The 25,079-nt window shown below is 44.5% G+C and overlaps 1 protein-coding gene across 7 annotated transcripts in view; it reads right to left on the bottom strand.

The window, feature by feature from the left end:
* Positions 1–25,079, bottom strand: part of LAMA2 (laminin subunit alpha 2) — a 3,430,794-nt gene that overhangs the window by 101,601 nt on the left and 3,304,114 nt on the right. For 6 of the 7 annotated variants that reach the window (XM_078648920.1, XM_078648921.1, XM_078648915.1 and 3 more), the window contains 2 exons: positions 24,288–24,347; positions 14,238–14,350 (listed from right to left, as the gene is read on the bottom strand). In XM_078648920.1, the coding sequence (XP_078505046.1) occupies positions 14,238–14,350; positions 24,288–24,347 (173 nt within the window). The remainder of the gene's footprint in view (positions 1–14,237; positions 14,351–24,287; positions 24,348–25,079) is intronic. The other variant, XM_078648917.1, reaches the window with a different exon arrangement.

Here is a 25,079-nt window from a genome sequence, read left to right as displayed (position 1 = left end):
TTTTGGCAGATTCAGAGGCAGAGCCAAGCTGCACCGGGCACTGCGAGGCAGGAAGTAAGTGAAGGGTCGAGGATACAGGTGGGGGCTGTATCGCTCCTCTGCGAGGCTTTCAGGAGACAGGAGCTGAATCTGATGTCCGGGCCCTTTTGAGGCCTGGAAACGGGGACTTTATAATGGAATAACGTGCACACTGAGAAACGTGGCAACATTACTTTACATAGGCCTGATATTCGTAGTATTCACGAGGACTGGAAAATGACATACCAGAGGTGGACACAACTGTAATTGCGTCATTAATCGGACATGGGGAATAACATATGCATATTGGTCATGCACACATAACATATGATGGATGAGGCGTAGGGACACAGAACATGGCAAAATTTACTTTTCCACATTCCCTCCTTGTCACTACGTTTCCATCAGGAAACATCAATTTTCATGATACCATCTATCATTTCATACAGTACCATTTGCTCGTCTCGAATTGTCTTGGAACGGGATTTGGAACGGGGCTTGGGACTAGGAATACAAGAGGTAGCACACATGCTGCAAATCGCAGGGCCACATTGTATACAGAGGCAGCAGCTAAATATGATCGCTACTGCTATACTTAGAAAGGACAGGACTTTCCATCCCCATGCGGAAATTATATTCCAGAACCAACCGGACCATGTCCAGGTGCCTGGATCTTGGTGTAACAGATGGGCAATTTTATGGAGTCTGGTTATAGCTGAATAAACGGACGGCGCGTTATTTGGAATGAAAATGCAGCAACTAGATCCGATGACTCTACAGGCCCCGCCCCTATCGGCCAGTATGACGTCAAGGACGAGACGATTTTGCAAAACGACAAATCTCATAGCAGATTGTTCTTCGGTTAGGTTACCTAGAGCAGAGGCAGTCTCATTAACTACAGCTTCAAGGGTTCTTGTTAACCTACGGATCAGTTTACTATTCTGGACAGGTCCTACAAAGAAGAAGAAACCTTTATTGAAATCTGTATACTGTTCTAGAGTAGTTTCAGTATAATCGACAATTGGGGACTCCCTTCTATGTCTAATGTGTACTAGATGTGTGTTTCTGTGATAATCAGATGGGGCTAGGAAAACAGGTGGCAGTAGGAAAGCAATGTAACAGGTTCCCTCCCAATTGAGGGGCAGACGGACATATGCAGTTTGACCACAAATAAAATAAGAATGACGTGAAGCTTTGAAAATAGATTTCCCACTGTCACTATACTTGATAACAGTAGTACATTCACTATGACCTATATGTACAGAACCATAACTACGGACACATAATTCGCCTTTGACAGGTAGTACTGAGATAGCAGGTAAGTCTGGAGTAGTATCAGACTGAACATTCAGGACCATGAAATTCGACGAATAATTACCTAAATTATATACTTCGTTTTCTAGATCTAAACCTGTTCTGTGGGGGAGACCTTGCTTGTCTGGAAAACATGTACTGTTAAGAAAAGACATATCTGTTGAGGATGACGTTAACGTGGACCATGCTCCACACGAACCATTATGTGAGAATGGATAAGGAAACAGTGGCAGAACTCCCTTCGGTGTCTGGAAAGGGGGGAGTCGACCACACACCCAACAATTTGTGGCATTGCTGGTCTGGTGTGAGTAATGTAACATACGGATAAATGTGTTGTTGCGCATAGCGAGGCGGTAAGAATATTCGTGAGGAGGCAGATCACTAAACGTGTGCTCTACTGTAGCATTAGCAGACATATTTACATGAGGAACTGGAAAACACAGGAAAAGTGCGTAACTAGTGCAGGAAATCATTATGCTGATGAATAATACGAAACTCAGAAAAACGATACATTGAAGTGAACTTCGACTGACTCTCTCACTATGGGGGTCTATTTTATACATGTCAGAAACAGTCTAACCGTTTCACCTAGGGGAGGACTTATACAATCAAACTGACTGACTTATTTTACTAGACCTTAATTTGAGCTTATACTCCTGTTGCGGAGTTTTCTCTAACAAGGGAGGGGTTGTAATAATGTCTTGTGCGGGACAGTCCTTTAAAACAATGTTCTGGCAATCTTTCGAATCCTGGAAATCCTTGGAAATGTTTTTAGAAATTGGTTTCAATCCTTTGAAAAGTTTTACATGAGAAAGGTGGACCCACCCCTTCCTGCCTTCCAACTTGACGGCAGTACGGGTGGTCAAGAGGACCTGACGTGGCTCCTTCCAACGTGGTTCCAGCGGACTTGATCTGTCGAAATTCCGGACCATCACAAGGGAGCCTGGAACGATCTCGTGCGGTGCCACCTCGGTATTGTCTGGAAATGCGGCGGCAACCTGTGAACGACATGAGTTGAGGGCAGACATCAAGGAAGCTAGGTAATCTGTCAGCATATTACATGAAACATCGGTAATACTTTGGGGTCTAGGAGTACCCCACATGTTAGGGGGGCGGCCGAATATGACCTCGTACGGGGACAGACCTGATCTGGAATGTGCGACCATGCGCATATAAAACAAAGCGACTGGCAGAGCTATTAACCAGTCCACACCTTTGTCTTTACAGATTTTTGCAATGCGGATTTTCAGAGTCTGATTATGTCTCTCTACGAGACCGGCTGCTTCAGGATGGCGTACACAATGGAACTTCCACTGGTACCCTAACAAAAGGGAAACGTGCTTCATTAACTCTGAGGAGAATGGCTGACCGTTATCAGAATATACGACTCTAGGGAGTCCGTATCTAGGGAAAAATTCACGAACCAACTGCTTGGCAGTGGTCGCGGCTGTGTAATCTGGGACTGGATATGCTTCTGTCCACCTGGACAAAGCGCATACTACTACAAGGACATACTTGAAACCTCGACATCGCTCCATCTGAATATAATCCATCTGGAGGACCTCAAAAGGGTGGTCAGGGGGCTGGAAACCACCTTGTTCCACCGGGACACTTTTACCTGGATTAAACTGACAACATATCATACAGGTACGGACTTTCTGCTTGGCTGCAGCTCGTAAATGCTTGTTGAACCAAATGTTCTGGATACTGTCTAACATAGCTTTTTCTCCTAAATGTGCTGGACTATGTGCGGTATTGATAATGACTTGAACCATAGAATCGGGGAGAAACCATGTGGCTCTACCCTTCGTTAACCATCCTTGATCTGTCTGGACCCCTCCTTGTTCAGACCATTTCTTGATTTCATCGGGAGTAGCATGTAACTGGATATCTATGACATCTTGTGTAGGGTCCTTAACTGTCATGCATATAATCGGATCTGAAGTATGTGTCATGTTAACTGGAATGTCTGGAGTCTGTGCTGTAAGCTTGGCTGTGCGGTCTGCTAGATCATTACCCTGGGAAATAATGTCGGTGACTTTCGTATGTGCTTTGCATTTCATGATAGCAATAGATGTCGGTAAATGTATGGCATCTAACAGGGCTTGAATAAGGAGACCATGCTGAATCTTGGTTCCATGAGAAGTCATGAAACCTCTCTCCTGCCAGAGTACTCCGAAGTCGTGTACAACTCCGAATGCGTAACGTGAATCTGTGTAAACATTAACTTTCAGGTTCTTGGCATGTATACAGGCTTGTGTCAGAGCGACTAGCTCTGCTGCTTGAGCGGACAAGGTATCAATACGGTGTGTTTCAATAACTTCAGTGTCAGTAGTCACTGCATACGCGGCGACTAGTTCTCCTGTACTAGTTCTCATACATGAACCATCCACATAAAGTGTCAGGTCAGGATCTGGTAACGGAATGTCTGTCAGGTCTTGTCTTGGCTTTGTCGTAATGTTAACTACTTCCACACAATCATGTGGGTCTGGATTTGAATTAACTGATGGTAACAGTGTAGCAGGATTCAGGACGTTGCAGCGTCTAATTTCTATGTGTGGCTGGAACAGTGTCAATTCATAACCTGTTAAACGTGCAATTGTCAAGTGCTGAGTTTGTGTTCGGTTTAAAAGAACTTCTACTGAATGTGGGACTTGTACTGTCAGGGAATGTCCTAAAACTATGGAATCACTTTGTCTGATAGCTAGTGCTGTGGCTGCAACTGACTTGAGGCACGCAGGCAACGCCTGGGCGACTGGATCTAGTGTGCTCGAAAAATAAGCACAGGGCTTGTATTGTCCTGCTTGATCTTGTGTGAGAACAGATAATGCTGTACCTTCGCGTTCAGTAACGAAAAGTGTAAAAGGCTTACTGTAGTTCGGTGTAGCTAGAACTGGAGCTTGACATAAAGCTTTCTTTAACTCGTTGAAACTAAGTGTATGTTCAGATGTCCAAGGGAGGACAGTCGATACGGCTGCCTCCTGTGTCGTTAACTGTATCAGTGGCTTGGCTAGAAATGCATACTGGGGAATCCATTGTCTACAGTAAGAAGTAAGGCCGATAAAAGCACGTACCTCCTTCTGGGTTCTGGGCTGGGGAAGACTCGCTATTAACTGGATACGGTCGGGTGTCAACTGCCTACCCCTCTTGGACAGCAAGTGTCCTAAGTATACCACTTGCTGGACACAGAATTGAAGCTTCGAAGGTGACACTTTGTGCCCCATCTCGGCTAGAAAATACAGAACTGTAAGTGATGCTCGCTCGCAAGCACGTTCAGAACGGGCTGTGATCAGTAGATCATCGACATACTGGAGCAGGGCAGTGTCAGTTGGCATGTGAATGTTGTCTAGTTGTCTCTTAAGTGCTTGACTATAAATACTAGGACTTTCTGTGAAACCTTGAGGAGCGCGTGTAAACATATAGCTCCTTCCATTTAAACAAAATCCGAAAAGAAACTGGCTGTCTGGATGAATTGGAACACTGAAAAATGCATTCTTAAGGTCTATGACAGTGAAGAACATGGCTTCGGAATCAATGGCTGTTAACAGGGAAGAAATATCTGGGACAACTGGGTACTGAGGAATAATACATTTATTAAGCTCTCGTAAATCAATCACTAATCGATATACTGGGGGTGCATTTGGATCAGTACGTTTCATGACTGGAATGATCGGAGAATTACATACATTGGAGTCAGTTTCTACAACTACTCCTTGAGCCATGAGCTCGTCAATAATTTTGGATAAGGCTGCTACAGCCTCGGGTGGCAATCTGTACTGTCTGATTCGGGGTAACACTACACCTGGCTTGAGAGTCACACGATGGGGTGTGATTTGCATGTAACCTACATCAGTTGGACCTTGCGCCCATAAGTGCTGTGGAACATTAGACAATCTTGAATCAAAATCTCGTAATACATAGTGACCCTTAAAGTCACGTAGGAACAGACGTATTCCCTCTGGGGAGCAGCATATAACTGCACCTAATTCTTTCAGTGTCTTAATACCTAATAGGTTTTCTGGACATGACTTAGTAAGTAACAGATCAGTAGTACGGGACAATGGACCTACTTCTAGAGTGACTGGCTTTGATATCTCGTTAACGATGGGTTTTCCTGAAAATCCAAGGGAAACATTTCTTGAGCCTGAGAGTGGAGCCCCTGGAACTTCGGCATGACTAATTGTGGTCCTACTTGCCCCTGTATCAATCAAAAACTTTCTGTCTTTCCCTAATACTTGACTGTGAACATAGGGACCTTCTTGATCTACAGGTATCTCGATGAGAGGCAAGCCTACCTCCCTCTCTAGGCTGTTTCATGAATATGACTGGTACTCTGGATACTCGGACTGTGCATACTGATACATCTGCGATGTAACGTGCTGTGTTGCAGCAATAGGCTGCGGTACTGAAACTGTCTGTTGTGCATTCTGTGGCTGAGGAATCTGTGAAACTTGTTCTTGTCTTGGCGGACGTGGTCTTTCTTTAGTCTTACCGGTAGCTATGTTGTGTTTCAGAACTGCACATTCGTTTATAAAATGACCTGGCTGTTTACAATAATTGCAGTTCCCTTTAACGGGAGCTGCAGGATGACTGGCTTGATTCGGACCCCTCTTCTGACTGTCTTGAGGAACAGATTGTGCAACTAGCACTTTCATTTTCGTGTCTTTCATACGTTTTCTCTCGTGTTCTTGCTCTTCTCTGATTCTATTCTGGTGGTACTGGAGCATCTGGAGCATCTGGGACGGAGTATTTGCTTGCCAGGTGCTTTCGACCTTTAAAACTCGGTTTTTAATTTGTGGACTTGAATTCTCGACTAATTTGGTGACGAAAAGATGAGGGTATGACTCACTACTTGTCTTGAGACCACTGTTAATACTAAAACATTTTTCAAACCTAGAATAAAAATCACTAATATCTTCATCTTGTTTCTGTTTACAGGCTGAGATTGCATCCCAGTCTTCCTTCCTAGTTGTCAATAATCTGGGTAAAACTTGAATCAGTAATTCTGGTAATTCTTTACATTTATCTCCAAGACCGGTACCTGGTACTCGTGCCTTGTCTTCAGCTTCTAGAGCTGCCCAATCGATCTTTTTCTCTCCCACCTCCCATTCTTTTTCCTTTAGCTTTTCATACACCCCTGCGGGTAACAGGACCTTTAACATTTTAATGATATCTGGGTAAGTGTATTCTCCCATACGGAGCATGTCTTTTAATTCTCTATGGAACCCTGCTGGATCTTTGTCATGACAGGGGATTAATTTCTTCATTTCAAGAAGTTCCATCTTTGATATTGGAGTGTATACAAACACTCGTTGCATTACGCCACCCGCCCCTTGGACTGGGTGGACTTCTCGTAACGGATTCTGTCTGTCTATGTAAAACGATTTACTTTCTGGAGGTGAGACATGAACAAAATGCGGGTTCAGAAACGTTCTATATTTGTGGCGCTGTTCTAGAATGACACTAATTAAATCGGTACCTAGACCTCTCCATCTATACTGGAGTAACTCGTTCAGGATATCGTGCAACGGACCTGGATCAGAATGTTGACCCTCATACAGAGTAATGAGGTACTGGATCATATACATACCCACCAGTCGTTGCTCGGCTGGGGGCAGTTTCAGAAACACTTGTGCCACTATTTCGTCTGGAAAAGTGGTAGAATCAGTAATCCATCGGACTGCTGATCGGGCTAGTTCTTGTTCATGCATGGTACTTAATTCACTGTAACCGACTCGTGATTTCAGAATGTGATCGGTAGCTTGAAATACTTGTTCTAGAGAACCTTGTTCTGGTGCTAGATGAAAAATAGACTTGGGTTCTAGACGTAAATGGCGATCTGGAAATCTGGATTTTCCTACATACGCTATTCTGGCGGGATTCTCGTTCTCTTCCTCTTCAGGATCAGAGATACTTTCTTTCTCGCTTACTTGTGCTGCTTTACGCTGGTCGTGTAACCTTATTATTTCTTTACGAATTTTCTTGTACATACTCTCCATGGCACTGACGGTCTTGTGCTTACCCTCGGCTATATTATCACTCCACCTTGTCAGGATTCTCATTTCGGCGGGATCTTTAGACGGGTAATCTTGTTCTCTTATTAGACAATTGATCAGGAACTTTAATATCATGAGCTGAATCTCGGCTTTCCTTTGAGACATAATCTCGCCAATACTTTCTGGATCATCCCCTGTACGGATGAAACGATATATTCTGTCTAGATCTTCTTTCATATTCGGTAAGGTGACTAGATACTCGGTCACTCTCCTTACACGTAAGGAATATAAAACCATAGTATATTCGCCTGGAACTGGATCATAGACACATTCGTTAAGGGCTTGTCTGATTTCTGTAACAGACTTATTACTTTTAGGAGTACGCTGTGATGCTTGAGCATGTAATTCGAGTGCTGATAAACGTTTGTGTGGCGGCGGGGTTTGAGGAGTAGCTCCTCCTGCGGCCCCTAAACTGGAGTCGTCTACTGAGGCTCTACGTCCTGGCAGAGTGGGAAATGGAACTGTAGGCTGGACCGGGGGTACCGTAACAGGTACTCCGGTGTCTGGAGGAGCGGGAAGTGCCTGATTTACAGGGACTAGCGGAGCGCGAACAGGATTTGCATATTCTGGGACTGTGTCGTCCAGATAGGATGAAATAAAAATATCAGCCGCGGTCGGTTTGTGACGTAGCTTGGTCGGAACTAATGGTGGCGGGAAATTACTGGATGCCTCTGGGGTCGCTTTTGGCAAACCTTCGGCAAGAAGAGGATACATACCCTTAATAAGGGCATGCCTCTGTCTGTCTGACTGTTCGGCTTTGACTTGTTCACCTATCTCGATTAATTCTCTTTCTTGAGCTCGTTCTTGGGATTCTCTACTTAACTCTGACTTTCTGACTTCCTTTTCCGTTCTTCTATGAGCTTCCTTACGCCATAACTCGATGGCATCTTTCTGTGACTGTCTGGCTTTCCTTTTCCATAATGCTTCTTCTACTCGCATGATACATTCGGCATCCCATGTACCCGATACGGGCCATCTATACTTTTCTTCTAACTGTTTGGTATACTCTACCCATAAATCTAGATACAATATGGCGCTTATGCCATGTTTCTGATACATAAAGTGACCTGGACTGTCCCTAGGCGGGACAGGAACTGCTTCCTCTAATAAACCTTTTCTAGTTTTTAACTGACGTAACTTGGAAAATATAGGCATGACTGAACTGTAATCTGGACACAATACAATACACAATAAAAACACGAAATCACATCGCACTCATACCACAACAGTAAATTACATGAAGAACATTATAAATAACAGTTCGAACAGAATATTACCTGGAATACTGAGAACAGAAATAGAACAGATTTTCTTGAGAACGGAACAGACTAGAGTTACTGGATGCACTGCTGTAACAGTACGGAACATACCGGTCCCATAAAGGGACACATCAAGACCCGTATCCACCTAGGTGAACACTTCGTTTGTGAGTCTGGGCACCACCAACCCACGGACCAGGAGTCAATTTAAATTGGTCCTGTCTAGATACTACCCCAGCAATGGTACTCACCGGGCAGCACGGAACGGAAGGCCTCGGACTGGACTGGACTGCTACGACGACGGACTTCCGACTTTAGTTACAGGTGGGCCTCCGGATACCTCGGACCTTGGACTCTCGGCTTGGGCTCTGGTCGGGACTCGCCGCGTTCCTCCACCGTCTCGTTCGGATGCTGGACCGCCTCCTCCGTCTCCTCCGTGGGCCTGAGGGATACTTGAGCAGAAATATCTGCCACTGCGCAGAAGAGTTCCGTCACGACTGCAGAGGGTCAGGGGGTCGGCGTGGCTTCACCGACGCGTGGGGAAAGGGCAAGTCCCTATTCGGGCGCCATTATGTGGTAAATAAATAAATAATACCCTATTTTTGACTAGACTTATAGCATAACAGATAGCTCAATAAAATAAGAGTCAAGATTCGAGGTAGTAGGAGTTTCTGCAGGTTTATTACAGCATAAGGACAGGATCAGGACAACCTGCATAGGAACAGAGTGACAGGGCCCAGCAGGACAACTGGGGCCCAGCAGGGGAAAAGAGGCCCAGCAGCTGCTGGGGCTAGGTCTGGGATGAGCGCGCTAACATTCAATAACAAAACACAGGCATATATACATAGCGCGAACACATAGCATTACATTGCAGTAGGCGTAGCAGTGGGTGGAGCAGAAAGGCATGACGCGTAGCAGTCGCGAAAGATAACAGCAAAAATGGGTGTAACTGGGAGTATACATAGACATGTGATGCAAACGTAACAGAATATGTCATGAATGGGCGGAAACATAGGAGGGGGCTACCTAAGGAGCCGGGACCTCTAACCTAATGGTGCGCGAAAACTGGCAATGACGTGTTACTAGGAGAAGCTGGGGGCTATGAACTCTGTGTTAGGAGCAGAGACTAGAGTCTGGAGGGTCGGAGCGACATGTACCTAAACCCTATCTGGTATCTAATGTTTAGGGAACATGTTGATATAAACTAGAAGTCATGAGGGGAAAAGCTAACTTGATTCTAAGACTGGACCATGCATTATTCTACATGAAGTGCGTGATGAAGAATATTAAATGACCATTAAATACAGTATTTCTCTAACGTGGAGACGAGAAGGCTAGACAATGACGGAAACTATTGATGCAGTTCAGTAGCTTAGGAATGCAGAAGGAGGACTGAACTGATAACTGGAACTATAACATACTTTTGGCAGACTCAGAGGCAGAGCCAAGCTGCACCGGGCACTGCGAGGCAGGAAGTAAGTGAAGGGTCGAGGATACAGGTGGGGGCTGTATCGCTCCTCTGCGAGGCTTTCAGGAGACAGGAGCTGAATCTGATGTCCGGGCCCTTTTGAGGCCTGGAAACGGGGACTTTATAATGGAATAACGTGCACACTGAGAAACGTGGCAACATTACTTTACATAGGCCTGATATTCGTAGTATTCACGAGGACTGGAAAATGACATACCAGAGGTGGACACAACTGTAATTGCGTCATTAATCGGACATGGGGAATAACATATGCATATTGGTCATGCACACATAACATATGATGGATGAGGCGTAGGGACACAGAACATGGCAAAATTTACTTTTCCACAATAGAGAGTAATAAAAAGAAAGAAACAGCTGAGTAAGAGTTATTTGCTGAAAGGTAGAGGCAGACAGATGTGAGAGAGACAAGAGAGAAGTTTAAGAAAGACAGGCGAAAAAGAGACAGCTGGCCGAGGAAAATACAGAGACCTGGCAGAAAGATGAGAAAGATGAGAAAGATACATATAAATCAGGAAGGCGCTATAGAGATATAGAGGGGAAATAGGTCTGAACAAAAGGGTAAAATAGAGCCAGGGCAAAAAAACACTGCAGAGAGTGGAAAGGGTGAAAAAGAGGCATTTATTTGACAGGTGAGAGATAGGTGAGTAGGAGGCAGTTTAAAGAGACAGACAGAGAGTAGACGGTAGGTGTAAATGTAAATGTAAAATGTAGTATAATTGTAAAGCGCACAGCTGCCCCAGCAACGGGGCGTCCCGGCGCTGTATAACTCTGGGGAACCCGTCCTGGCTTTCCCTGTGGGATGGTCCCTGCTGGGAGTCCCCAAGGTGGAGCCAGGCATCCCCGGAATTGGTGGGGCCGTTGTGGAGATTAGGCAAGCTAATGCCCAGAGTTGCCGAGTGTGATCCCTGATTAGAGTAAGCACCGAAGCGAGAATTATCAAGTCCGCTGACCAAGGTCCACGACCCTGCCGCGTCGGGAATCGAACCCTGGTCCCAGGCCGACTTCTGCTCTCGGGTCTGCTGCCTCTAACCAGTGAGCCACACTACTCCACAGTCACAAGGGGAGGTGCCCTACCTTGCCTGGGTGACTCATCACTAGGCTGAAGAGTCCTGGTCTGCATTTAGAGTGGCAAGAGGAGTTTCGTTAGCAACTAAATAGGCTGTGTCTCCTTTTCCCAATTCTGTTTCCACCCCCTGTGTTAATGCTGAACCAGGGAGGACAGAATTGGTTGGGACTAAGCTCTGGGACTCTGAAACAAAGACTTCAATTAGAAAATGGGTATAATTATTGGACCTGAAATCCCAGGACTTTAGATTACATCTGGGAGCAAGAGGACCCTGCCAAGAAGAACAGCTGAAGAGCTGTGTGAGGCGCTCCACCTTTTCTTGCGAGGGGTGGGTTGGCCTGCAGTTGCTGCTTCTGTCTGTGGTGGAGGAAAAAGGACTGAATCTTTTTGCTCTGCTGTGGTATCCTGCTTTTGAAGAATCTCCAAGGGCTTGTGTGTGTTTGACTCCTGTTGGAAGTCTTAGGGAGATGAAAGACTTCAGGAAATATCCTTGCTGGATCAAAAGGTAACTTGCCTGGGAGGAGAGCTGAAGAGTTGTATGAGAAGCATTGGTCCTGCTGTGTGTTTGGTTGGCCGGCCTGCAGTTGCTGCTCCTGCCTGGAGCAGAAGAAAGGACTATTCTTTCATCAATTTGCAAAACAGAGCGTGGTGAGCTATATTTTCATCTAAAAGGAGAACTAGCTCCTTGTGCTTTTACTTTATTGGAAGCCCCTGTTGCTTTTACTTTATTGGAAGTTCCTGGTGCTATACTGAAACTTTGTTGTGCTTTACTTTCTGGAAAGTCCCTATGTGCTCTCCTCGCTGGTAAGCTCCCTTATGCTTCCAGGAATAAAAATCCCTTGTACCCCTTCACCGGCGGCGAGCAACAATTGAGGCACCATCCAACGTGCTGTGAGGTCTTTGACCTTCAAGAACCAGTGTGCGGCCACTCCCCAGCTGGGCAAGTGCAGCAGAACCACCAAGCGTTGCCTGGCAACTGACATAGCAGTGAAGCCTCCAGTGGCAGCCCGCAACACCTCCTGAAGCCACCCAGGATTCCCACAGCAGCATGAGGTAGAAGCAGCCTCCACTGCAGCACCGCTCAGATCGAGATGCTCCCGTACCACTGACGAGATCGACCAGCATGGATGCTAGCTGGTGCTTGGCTCCGCAGGCAGCGCAACATGGAGAGACCAAGGGAGGTCTCTTGCACCCTCGGCTGGCCCAAAGCATTGTTGCGAAGCGGCACGGCTGCTCAAGACCAGAGGAGGTCACCGACATCGCAGCATTCATTTGCTGAGGGCCAATGAGCTTCGGGTGGCGAGGGCTGTACCACATGTTTGCAGGCAGCCCCACCTGCTGATTTTGCCTGAGGGGGACCTAGCAAGGTGCCACCACCGATACTGGCAGTGCGTGTCTGCCTCCCACACTGACACCTACCTTGGAGCTTTTGCTGAAGTGTTGGGACACAGGCGGAGGTTTGCCAGAGGCCCCTGGTTGCCTAGAGAAACTTGCCACATCTCCCCTTTATTCAAGTTACCGTTAGGCCAATAGTAGGCGCACAGGTGCTCCGGTGGCCTACGGGTTTTTACTGCATAACTGGCATTAACTGGTGATGTTTAGGTGGACCTATGTGTTTTTTCTTTCTACATAATGGATTCATTTGTGACATGATGTTGGGGTATATGTTGTTTTTACTCACATTCACAAGCTAGTATGGTAGGCCCAGCAGTTAGGATTAATGGGTGGTAAAGCCTACATGTTGTACCCTGGTTAATAATATATGTGTATTCAGACAGTACATTGGGCAAATGAGGGTTGCTCTGTCAGGAACTACATATTATTTACAGTGAGGATATTTTTATGACTTGTGCAACTTATAAGTATTTGCTTCATTACACTAAATGTGATGTTATGACAATTACCGAGTTGGCAAAGTGATTTATGATTTATGTGATTGTGGTCTATGTGTTTTATCTACAATAGAGGAGATGTTTTTATATAACCTTTGTGTGTGATTTCTTTTGTGGTGTACTTTCTGTGTCACTCGTTAGTGTGTGTGTGTGTGTGTGTGTGTGTGTGTGTGTGTGTGTGTATGTGTGTGGTATGCTAATGCCTTACACATTGCCTCTGGGATAAGCCTGACTGCTCTGCCCAACTATCAAGGGGGTGAGCAGGAGTGGTGGGTTCTGCCTTGCTTAGGTGTATACCCCAGCCAACCAGAAACCCCATTTCTAACAAGTGGTTTCTGGAAGAATAAGGGGGCATATTAGCAATAACCTCGTTAAAATTATCGCTGTTTTAGCAGCAGGAAACTGCCACTGAAACGGCGATAATGGACTTGCTAATATGCGTTATAGAATTCCAATAGAAGTCCAGGTTAGATATCCTGCACATCTAACCTGGGCTTCTGTTGGAATTCTATAACGCATATTAGCAAGCCCATTATCGCACGCTTTAGCTGCAGTTTCCTGCCGGTAAAACGGCAATAATTTTAACAAGGTTCTTGCTAATATGCCCCATGCTCCCAGTACTCTCACATATACACTGTACGTTAAAATCCTCTTCAGACAGGTTGCTGTGCATAGCTGGCATCAAGTTATGTTCTGCAATCTTACTGTAAACACGTGTAACGCTTAAGTTACAGAGAACTCTCTAAAATAATGTTTTTGAGAACTATTACCCTTAACTGTAAAGTGTTTCTTAATAGAGGACTTTATCCGGTAAAAAAATTCATTTCATGCACAAAAGAATGAGTGAAATTCAAATTTTGGCAAGAACGGTCGGTAAATCATGCAACATTTGTGGTTGACATAATCTCCGAAATTAAGTATCCAATCTCAGCTGTGGGTAAGGTTTTCCATCTGCAATGGCCTTTTCACGAGGGTTGGCCTACCAGATATTTGTGTCCTGAAATGTATTCAGCTAGCCATACCAGAAACCTTTCTTTGCAGTCTTTAGTTCATAAAGCATCTATATGGAAATGGGTTCTACACATCATGTTGCCATGTCAACTGAAAACTCATAACAAAAAGTATTGTGATATGACTTACCTGTTCTTCACTTTAGTGTCATCAAATGCAACAGCTACATGGCTGTTCCGTGACAGACCAAACTGTTTGCCCCCCTCCAGGGTCACTGGTTCTCTGTCCACGGCACACGAGCCCTAAAGAAGGAAAGAAGCGTTTAATTAATGTTTTACTCCTGGATGTCTGCTCTTGGAGCTATCTGTGCCTAATGAGTAACACATAGTTTGATCTTTCGGGGAGGGCACGATGAACAGGCAGCAAACTGGACACCTAGAGCACCCAATTCAAGGAGTATGTTATCACCAGCCGACAAACTCAACCATCAAGGTGTTTGCGTGTCCTTAACTCACAGGTCAGGTAGGGTATAGGCCCTGATTACAAGCTTGTTGTTAAAGTCCGATCCCTTGTCAACAGATATGTATGTAGGCATCAGAATCAGGAGTTGTGTGATGACTATTTTCTTCACCAACAGATTTTGACAGGTCGGACCTTCTGAAACTGACTCGGATTTAAGTCTTGGACAAAAGGCAAAACGTGGAATTAGATGTGTCTTACACTGATTCGGCATGTTATGCCTCATTTCCAAATAAAAAATACAAAATAGACGATATTTGCCGCACAAGATAAATATCCCTCCCTTGGGTAATGGTATTTAACTGGTGTGGTAAATACCCCCACAATTCCCCGCATCTTGTAATAATGGCAGTAGTGTCTGCTCACCAACAATAATGATGTAAAATGATAAAAAAGGTAATAAATGTTTGCTGATATTTCAACCAACAGCTACTAAATTGCAGACATCTAACCAGGTGAGATTATTAACCTACTTTACAATTGTCTACAAATATATTCCCCGATGTTGAAGAAAGTTGCCTGTCTCAGTAAGAGATGTATATAGCTGGGGTTGAATGTTTATGAGGCTACCTCATATGGATGTGTAGACAGTTACAGGGTAAAATTGGCACTGGTATGTGTGATAATGCTCACATTGTATATTGGTCTTCGACAAAAAGCTGTACTTTTTTTTTTTACGACATGAAAGAAGCCTGTCATGAGTGCATCAGTTACACATTCAATAACAGATTATCTTACGGTATTCTGCAACGAATAACCTAGCATTCTTTTGCACCCAGCCCTTCTTTCTTCAGGGCAGCTGTCTTTCCCTGCCATGACTCGAAGCCTTCGGGTATGCGTGAGATGAAAACAGATTTATAAAACGTGCACAGGTCCTCCTAGGTATGTCCTGGGGGACATTCATTTAGGGGGTTGGGGCCCAAACTCTGGATCTAATCAGAAGCGTTTTAAGGTATTGTCAAAGTGGGCTCTGGCCCAGGGCCCTAGCCTCTCGGGGGCCCCCTGATAGAGGCAGCTCTGATCTGAAGAGATTCTTGCCCTGATGACCTTGAAAAATTCACAAACAGATTACTTTATATAGCGTTTTCCTTTCATTTATTTTTATCGTGGGTGATGCATGAGAGTCAATTACACACATTTTGCAAAGAAAATGTGTCTTTTGGTTTCATGCAATATCCATAAAAATGATTTTTTAGATCAATACAGGACCTCACATGTGAGAACTGTCTCACAGAGAGTATTTGCAGTAATATTAGTGAAATGCTGCTGTGTTACAATATAGAAAACACATCAGTATCCCTGAATATTAGATGTAAACACATTTAGAATATGGACCAGTGTGACTATGCACGGTCAGTGACCTGGCCAAAGAGGGCTTGAAAGAGCTGAAACTGGATCATAAATTCAAAGCTGTTCCGAATAGGGCCCCCTAAATATGTTTGGCCAAGGGCCCCCAAAATCCTTAAAATGTCCCTGGATCTAATTGTCAAACCGGAGACCCTTGGTTTTCTATAACTCTCTAAAGACCTCACTCTTCTGTTAAGTAAGGAGGGAATCTGTAGTACTGGAGTACTGACTAGTTTAAGAGCACCAAGGTTCTAGGTAGTAAATATGCAGTCTATAAATAGGTTCAGTTAGTCAACCGGTCAAGGAAGATTTGCGGCATGAGTTCCCTAGTCTCTATAGGCCTGCCCACTCGAATCTCACTGACAAGCCCTCCAAATTCACTCCATTATCTGGTACTACTGAGGTCTTGTATGAAATAAGTATGGGGAGATATACTACACCATCACTATTACCCAATTGGAGGCTCAGAGCAGTATGCAAAAGAGGCTGTCCAGAACAGGGACATGATGATTTTGCAAATTGTGCAGAAACCATCTCTAGTTACAGATTATCAGGCATTCCAGATCACTACTGTATACCTTAAATTATTTATATGAATAATTGGGTTATTTTCATACGCATTGTTTGTGTTATACTTACAGCCTTCAACCTGCACTCTGATAACTGCACAGCTTCACTGTGTTATGCTATCTGTTCGGTAGGGGACACATTTCACATACATACTCCTTGCCATTGTTTTTGCCATTTTTTTTTTACTATTCAGGACCTTTTTTTGATGCATGTCAGGTTTGATGTTCTTTTGCAAATGTCTCATAATCTGTCATTCGTTGGTTTAAACCAGTCCCGGGCGGCCATTTTGTTTTCTTTTACTACAGACCCATGTTCCCTCCTTGAAATGCAGCGCTTGTTCTCTAGGTTTTTAACCTGCTTCATGCTGCAGCCACAGAGGCCAGAATGAATGCACATTCTAGTTGTTAGGCCAGAATTCCAAGTATTTTGATTGGCAGAGCCAGAGTAGGGTGCTAACATAGATTAAGTAAATGGAAAATTGCTACATATCTATCCATCTATCTTGCAAAATGTCAAGCGGAATCTCTACAGAGATTCTTAGCCAGGGGTTACAAGCAGTCTGAGCTTCTACAGGCATTGAACAAGGCCAATGAACACAATAGAGAGGATTGCCTCCAGGGCCAAAATGCTGGCACCAATGTGAGTACAACCACTTCCATCCAGGGGACTGATATTCCAGAGCTGGTCAGACTAATAACTGCCTTTGGTTGCCGGGAGAGAGGAATCAGGAAGATTACTTTTAAACATTGGCCAATAGTGTTATCTTATCTAACAATATCTCAAATCGTGCCCAAACTTCCCACTCTCACATCAGCCGTGCACCCTCAATGATGGATGCACTTGTCAAGAGCAGCCCGGTGGTAATTGTGTCTGAAAACTGATTGTCTCCTAGGTTAGGTTTTTTCAAATGTACAAGGTGCGTGTAAATTCGGTAAAAACACCACCAAATACACAACAGCATTTGATGATAGACCCATTAAAATCCAGGGTCATCTCACTTGCGGTACTGAGTCCGCAATGTACATTTTAGAATGTATCTGCCAACTTAAGTACGTAGGAGTGCTAAACTCCAGGGGGCAGATTTACAAGCCCATTGCGCCACTTTTGAATCACTTTTAACAGGGAAAAGTGACGCAAAAGTGGCGCAAGGGGCTTGTAAATCTGCCCCCAGGTGTTTAACCGCATCTTACAACAAATTCGTGCTGCGGTTAATTCAGATCCGAACTACCCAGTCACTAGGCACCTAAAACATGTTCGTAACAACAACTTAAATGACCTGAAATATTATGTGATTGGTTCTGTACCGAAGTCCTTACGTGATGGCAACAGGGAGAAGGAGTTGCCAAACGGTCATAATTTGGGGCAAGACCTCCACAATTTTTTGTGAATTAGCAATGATAGTCATTACAGCTTAGTTCCACTCGGGCAGCCTCTCTCCATTGTTCTAGGAAGCCATTTCAGTCCAACTCTGTTTTCAATTTTCTATGTACTGTAGATTTTACTGATTTTTATATTCATACAGCATTTCTCAGTTTTTGACCCTGGCTTTAACTCTGATCATTTTTTATTGTGAGTATTTATTCCGAGCTTCCACTCTAACGTTGTTGTGTGTTTCGGGTGGAGGTTTACCATGCTGTCTCAGCCAATGTTAACCAAGAAAATTAAGTCAAATTATTGCCTCTTTGCATTTAACCGATGTGTTTATCGTGCACTTGCACTTTAGTATTTAAAGATTCAAACAGTTGCCAATATATGTGCCATAATTTTATGAATTGTATATTTTGCACACGTTTAGCTAATTTGCACCTTTCTTGCACTTGCACTTACATTTTTTTGCACTTTATGGGGGAGCTTGGATCAATACTTTGTGAGGTAGCGACAACCCATTCTATGCTTCTTGACTGAAGAACTATTTTCCATACAGGAGGTGACATAAGCAACCATTACGGTTTCTAATGATGTATGCACTTTGCTTTTTATCCATGTTTAAACCAGTAGCGCCCATATAGGGCGTGCTGCTGGGCAGTGACGCAGGGCGGGGGAGGGGCAGGGTGGGGGGGGACATCCTTTTCAACACGGATGTTACCCCGCAGTGCTTTTATGACGCGTCCTTTTCAACGCAAGTCGTAACCACGACTTGCGCTGGAGAGCGCTAAAGGATAAAGAATAGTATATTTACTATTCCAACACCTTCCCTACTATCCACGGGGACTGGTGTTAGAATAGTAAATTATCATAAACAAAATGGAATCCACTGGGTGGACGGCGGTTGTTACCACAATGGTGGGGAGCAACCAGTGTTGTTAAAATACCCCTCACACACCAACAGGCCCCTTGGTGTCATGCTTCATCATCGGGGTCTTCGCAAACCTCTACGGAATGCGGCGTGCTACGACTTCACGACTACGCAGGAGCACTTTATGAGTGAACTATGTGTTTGGTGTGTGTGAGTACAAAAATGTGAGTGGTGGGGTGAAAGTGAAGAATTAAAAAATACCTGTCACGTGAGTACTGAAAAAAATTTTATTAAGTCTCCGGCTGGTATTGTTAAAAGGAGTGCTAGAGTGGTTGTGGTTTACTGATTAGGGTAACCCAACCAAGTTAGTGCGTCGACATGTTTCGGAGTTTTGGAACTCCTTCTTCAGGACGGGAATATGCACTACTTATCCCCACCTTACTCACATGTGTGTAGATTTTAAAGTGTGCTCTACAAAAATAAGATATGGTGAATAATGTACCTATCTATGTTGAATGTAAGGTCCGTTGCGCCCAATTGGCGATTCAGGATACCTGTAAACAGAAAAGTCATGTAAAACACAATGACACATAGAAGGGTAACAAGGAACAAAAGTGAAGGTCCAGGAACCCTAAAAATTACTAAACAGGATAATACATGTTCTCGTATTAATACTGTGTAAATACACAGAAGGGTAACAAGGAACAAAAGTGAAGGTCCAGGAACCCTAAAAAAACAGGAAAAAACGAACAACATATAGACTGAGACACATAAACATTCAAAGTATCAGATAGGTCTTAGAGGGTATGGTTTCTGACCCAGATGTGTAGCTTACTTATTAAGAGAGGTCCAATGGCCTCATGAGCCACAGCGTGTTGGGGGGTCCGTTCTACCCGGTATGGCAACCTGTGAGGTATTTAAGGGAATGGATCAAAAGGTTGTAATCCCTCGAAATTGAAAGATCACACACCAATTAGCATGTTCATACATCCATACACACTCACGGTTACACCCAGGACTGTCTGGCTTGCTCCCCCTTCACGCGGCTCCGACAAGTAAAATTGTGAGGTGAGGGGCGAGTTTATATAGTCTCAGAAGACTTCAATTAGCCCCTGATTGAAAGCGGAAAAAGCCCATAACTGGTCCGGACCCCTAGTTTGCATTCCGCATCTGCGCGCATCGGGTAGGGCGTTCCCGTGCGAATGCGCATGTGCGGAAGAGCAGTGTGAAAGAGGTGCGCATGCGCCCCAGCTCTACTTGTCAGTAACCACACTGACTTAGTGTCGCTTCGCGCATGCGCGAAACCGGTGACGGCCTGGATTCAGTGTCTGCCGCCTCGCGCATGCGCGGAGATGGTGATAGGTGATATAATTACCTATGTTCGAATAAGTTTGCCACTTTTATTAATTTTTACTTCTCAACTGGCTTTCTCCGGGCTTTAAATATTTGTAACATCTCCCCGAATGCCCAGGGTTAAATATTATTGGATTATTACTATCCCTTTTGTGCAGGCGGCTTATACATGGCGCCTTTAACTTTCACCAAAGCCTTCCTAGCTCGTTTTCCTTGTAACTCATGAAATTTCTGGGTTTCTGTGGCAAACTTATTCGAACATAGGTAATTATATCACCTATCACCATCTCCGCGCATGCGCGAGGCGGCAGACACTGAATCCAGGCCGTCACCGGTTTCGCGCATGCGCGAAGCGACACTAAGTCAGTGTGGTTACTGACAAGTAGAGCTGGGGCGCATGCGCACCTCTTTCACACTGCTCTTCCGCACATGCGCATTCGCACGGGAACGCCCTACCCGATGCGCGCAGATGCGGAATGCAAACTAGGGGTCCGGACCAGTTATGGGCTTTTTCCGCTTTCAATCAGGGGCTAATTGAAGTCTTCTGAGACTATATAAACTCGCCCCTCACCTCACAATTTTACTCGTCGGAGCCGCGTGAAGGGGGAGCAAGCCAGACAGTCCTGGGTGTAACCGTGAGTGTGTATGGATGTATGAACATGCTAATTGGTGTGTGATCTTTCAATTTCGAGGGATTACAACCTTTTGATCCATTCCCTTAAATACCTCACAGGTTGCCATACCGGGTAGAACGGACCCCCCAACACGCTGTGGCTCATGAGGCCATTGGACCTCTCTTAATAAGTAAGCTACACATCTGGGTCAGAAACCATACCCTCTAAGACCTATCTGATACTTTGAATGTTTATGTGTCTCAGTCTATATGTTGTTCGTTTTTTCCTGTTTTTTTAGGGTTCCTGGACCTTCACTTTTGTTCCTTGTTACCCTTCTGTGTATTTACACAGTATTAATACGAGAACATGTATTATCCTGTTTAGTAATTTTTAGGGTTCCTGGACCTTCACTTTTGTTCCTTGTTACCCTTCTATGTGTCATCGTGTTTTACATGACTTTTCTGTTTACAGGTATCCTGAATCGCCAATTGGGCGCAACGGACCTTACATTCAACATAGATAGGTACATTATTCACCATATCTTATTTTTGTAGAGCACACTTTAAAATCTACACACATGTGAGTAAGGTGGGGATAAGTAGTGCATATTCCCGTCCTGAAGAAGGAGTTCCAAAACTCCGAAACATGTCGACGCACTAACTTGGTTGGGTTACCCTAATCAGTAAACCACAACCACTCTAGCACTCCTTTTAACAATACCAGCCGGAGACTTAATAACATTTTTTTCAGTACTCACGTGCCAGGTATTTTTTAATTCTTCACTTTCACCCCACCACTCACATTTTTGTACTCACACACACCAAACACATAGTTCACTCATAAAGTGCTCCTGCGTAGTCGTGAAGTCGTAGCACGCCGCATTCCGTAGAGGTTTGCGAAGACCCCGATGATGAAGCATGACACCAAGGGGCCTGTTGGTGTGTGAGGGGTATTTTAACAACACTGGTTGCTCCCCACCATTGTGGTAACAACCGCCGTCCACCCAGTGGATTCCATTTTGTTTATGATAGTTGCTAGGGGAGACAGAATCCACTATTCCCTCTCCATCCCTCTTTTGTTAACGATTATTAGAATAGTAAATTATACTATTCACTATCCGCGCCCAACAGCGAAAGTCGTTGTAACGACTTGCGTTGTTAAAGAAGCGTTGTAAAGGCATGCGTTGAAACGATACGCGTTGTACCGTCATACATCCGGTGGGGGGTAGTAAACTACGGAATACGACCCTACAGAGGTAAGTACACGCCAAATACGATCCAGCGCGCGCAACGAAATTTGTTTTATTTGTTTTTTCCACGAGCCACACCAGTTGTGTTAATCAAGTTGTTTATTCAGGCAGATAAACAGACACGCTTCAACCACAGCCGTCGTGGTCTCGGTCACATGATAGTGATAGATTACTATTTCTTGCCTATTTTGTAGTTTCCATGAAACCATGTTTCCCCCTTTTCGTTAAGAGACTAACCAAATGAGATTTCCAACCGAAGTACCTTGCAAATAAAGAAGATTATGCAATGTGCATATTTGAAAAAATAAACAAACAACCACAAAAGAATTGCCTTGCATGCAAATATCTGAAATCCTCCAACGATGAACCACAGTTGGTGTGCTAAGATTTGTAAATGGGTTACTGACAGTTCCCGCTCGCAGTGAATATGTGCACACACCTCTTCCGGAAATTGTTGCTTCACTTGTCTTCCTGAAATTTAACCAAGATGAGAATAAACCACTGAGTGACCAGAAACGTGCTTATGTGACCGGAAAGGCCTGCCTCTTGTCTTCATACCGTGGATTGTGAGCAAAATGCAAAAGGAACACGACTTGCACTTCTCCTACGAGTAATATACAAGTAGGGGCAAATTTATGAGGCCCTTGCGCCTCGTTGCGCCGCAATTGCGTCCCTTTATTTGACGCAACGGCGGCGCAAACAATGCACCCCATTTACAACAGTGACGCATCTAGGAGATGCGTCACGTTGTAAAGCCCTGCGCCATAAGGAGGCGTTCCTGCGCAGGGGGGGGGGGGCGTTCCTGCGCAGGAACGCCTCCTGAAAGTGGCTGAGTGAAATCTATAAGATTTCACTCAGTCACTTTCAGGCCAATGCTGCGTCAAAACCCTGCGCCTGCTTGAAGCAGGCGTAGGTCTTGACGCAGCATTGTGAAGATGGGCACCCCCGAGCCTTGCTAGAGCTGCGTCGCGCTTGCGACGCAACTCCAGCAATGCGCCACCTTTATGGCACAGATGCGTCACACATCTGTACCGTTTTTGCCCCATGGTGCGCCACATTATAAATGCGGCGCACCATGGGTGGCGGAGCTGTGGCGCACTGTGGCGCACATTAACTGACGCATCCCTGGGGATGCGCCAGTTAACATAAATCTGCCCCGTAGTATTCAGCAGTGCCAAACAGCCAAGTACCTGCCTCCTAACTGTCGATAAATTAGATCTTTGTAAAACTTGCTGACTTTTTTTTCCAAACATCAAATGAGTGTATACATGAAATCCTAGAAACAGTAGAGAAAAGCATGCTCTTGGACAACCTTTGAACATTTGTGAAACGTCACACCCATTCAAACAACAGGCTAGAATAATGTTATTCATGAGCATACAACAGTCACATGAAGAATGTGTGATAATAGTCATCTAACAGAGCCATGTTTGCCGAATGTGTTTATGTTCTTTCATATTATATGCCAAAAAAGGCACATCTTTGGCAAACAGGGCTCTCATACCCCCTCAGCTGCGTGTTATATGTTCACGCTTTTTCATACTTTATTTGTTTGCAGCAATTTTCCCGCTTCCAATTAGTTGACTAGAGAAACTGGTAAACAATGTAACCGTAACATTCCACTCATGAATGTTTGGGTTCAAGACTGATGAGTTAATACATCTTTAAATAGTTCTTCAAGAAGGCCTTTTGTGCGTACTTAGGTTAAATTGCGCTTGAGGGACCGTTTTTAAGTTTTCAGAGACTAGTCTCCGAGCCTGCATTTTTTTACCAAGCTGTGCCGTGTTGATAGAGTGGTAGTCAATGTCAGTTAGGACTCTGACACATGAAACGTTTTGAATAATTGTCTCAGGTGTTTGCCAGGCCTTTATGGCATATGGGGGCTATTTTTTGAGAACTTTCTTACAAGCTTTTGCTTGCAATTTGAAATTATTTTAAATGCCAAAATGCTGGAATATCCACAATATGTTTTAGATTTTTGCACTAAACACTAAAAGGCCTGTGTTTTTCAGGACTACCACGAATCCCTTGTTGTGATTCTGCTGGAGTTCATGGTTATTGCCCTTTATTCCCATTAATAACCGATGCGTTACTGAATCCATAGGACCACTGTTTTGGGCTATAATTCAATGTGTTGAAGAACCGTAGCAGAAATAAATATATAAATTAACAGCTGACAATATCACACATTCTTTTATTTAAAAATGGAGGAAAGAATCCAGAACCGCACTCAGGGGAAAAGTCATGTATTAGAAAAAGAGAAAACTCGGCATCACTGGAAAATAAACACCATTAATAACATCTTGTTAAAGAAAACAAAATTAAGAAATGCTGGAATCGCTGAAAGATACCGTCATGGCAGCTTGGTCGGCCATTATGTTGGCGCTCTTCAGCTCAGTGGCGTGAGAATCCTAGAAAGTTTTAAATAACAGGAGGCAAAGTAGCAGTTAAGGAAGGAAGGCAAGGCACATTCAAACTCACCCCTTTTACAAAGGCACTGAGACAAAGGACATCATTGTTTTTTCTTTGTGGTTTTCAACTTTTACTGCTCTTTAACCCCTTGAGTGGTTTGGACGGTACCACGCCGTCATGAGTCACGGGCGGCATGTGCTCATGACGGCGTGGTTCCCTCATGCCGCTGCCGCTCCAACAAAGCGGCACTAATTCCCCGCCTGTGCGGGCGAATTAATGTGCTGGCAGGGTTATGACGGAACCACGCCGTCATGAGCACACGCCACTCATGACGGCATGGAGCCGTCATTAGCACTAAAGCGCCACGCTCACCCCCTAGCTCCCCCGCGCCATGGCGGGTTTCGCGCCGCAGCGAAGGGGTTAAGTTGTATTTGTTTGCACCATGCACCAACACGTGGCCATTTTATGTTGCTGTTCTCTCTATTGTGGGTGACGTGCCATATAATACACACTAAATCAATGATTCTTAACCTTTTGACTTCTGTGGAGCCCCCATTTAATCATAACTGGAACCAGAGGACCTCAATTAATTATTATTGGGATTCGTTACTAGAAACAGGGGACCTGACCTAAGCAATTTCCATGATTTGAACTGCAAAACAATACACAAAATTACAGAAACATGCATTTATCAAACACATACACAAATTATGAGATATTGTATTGTATTC

The sequence above is a fragment of the Lissotriton helveticus genome, chromosome 6 (assembly GCF_964261635.1).
Source record: "Lissotriton helveticus chromosome 6, aLisHel1.1, whole genome shotgun sequence".
Lineage (NCBI taxonomy): Eukaryota > Metazoa > Chordata > Amphibia > Caudata > Salamandridae > Lissotriton > Lissotriton helveticus.
This window is presented reverse-complemented; position numbering and strand designations above follow the sequence as displayed.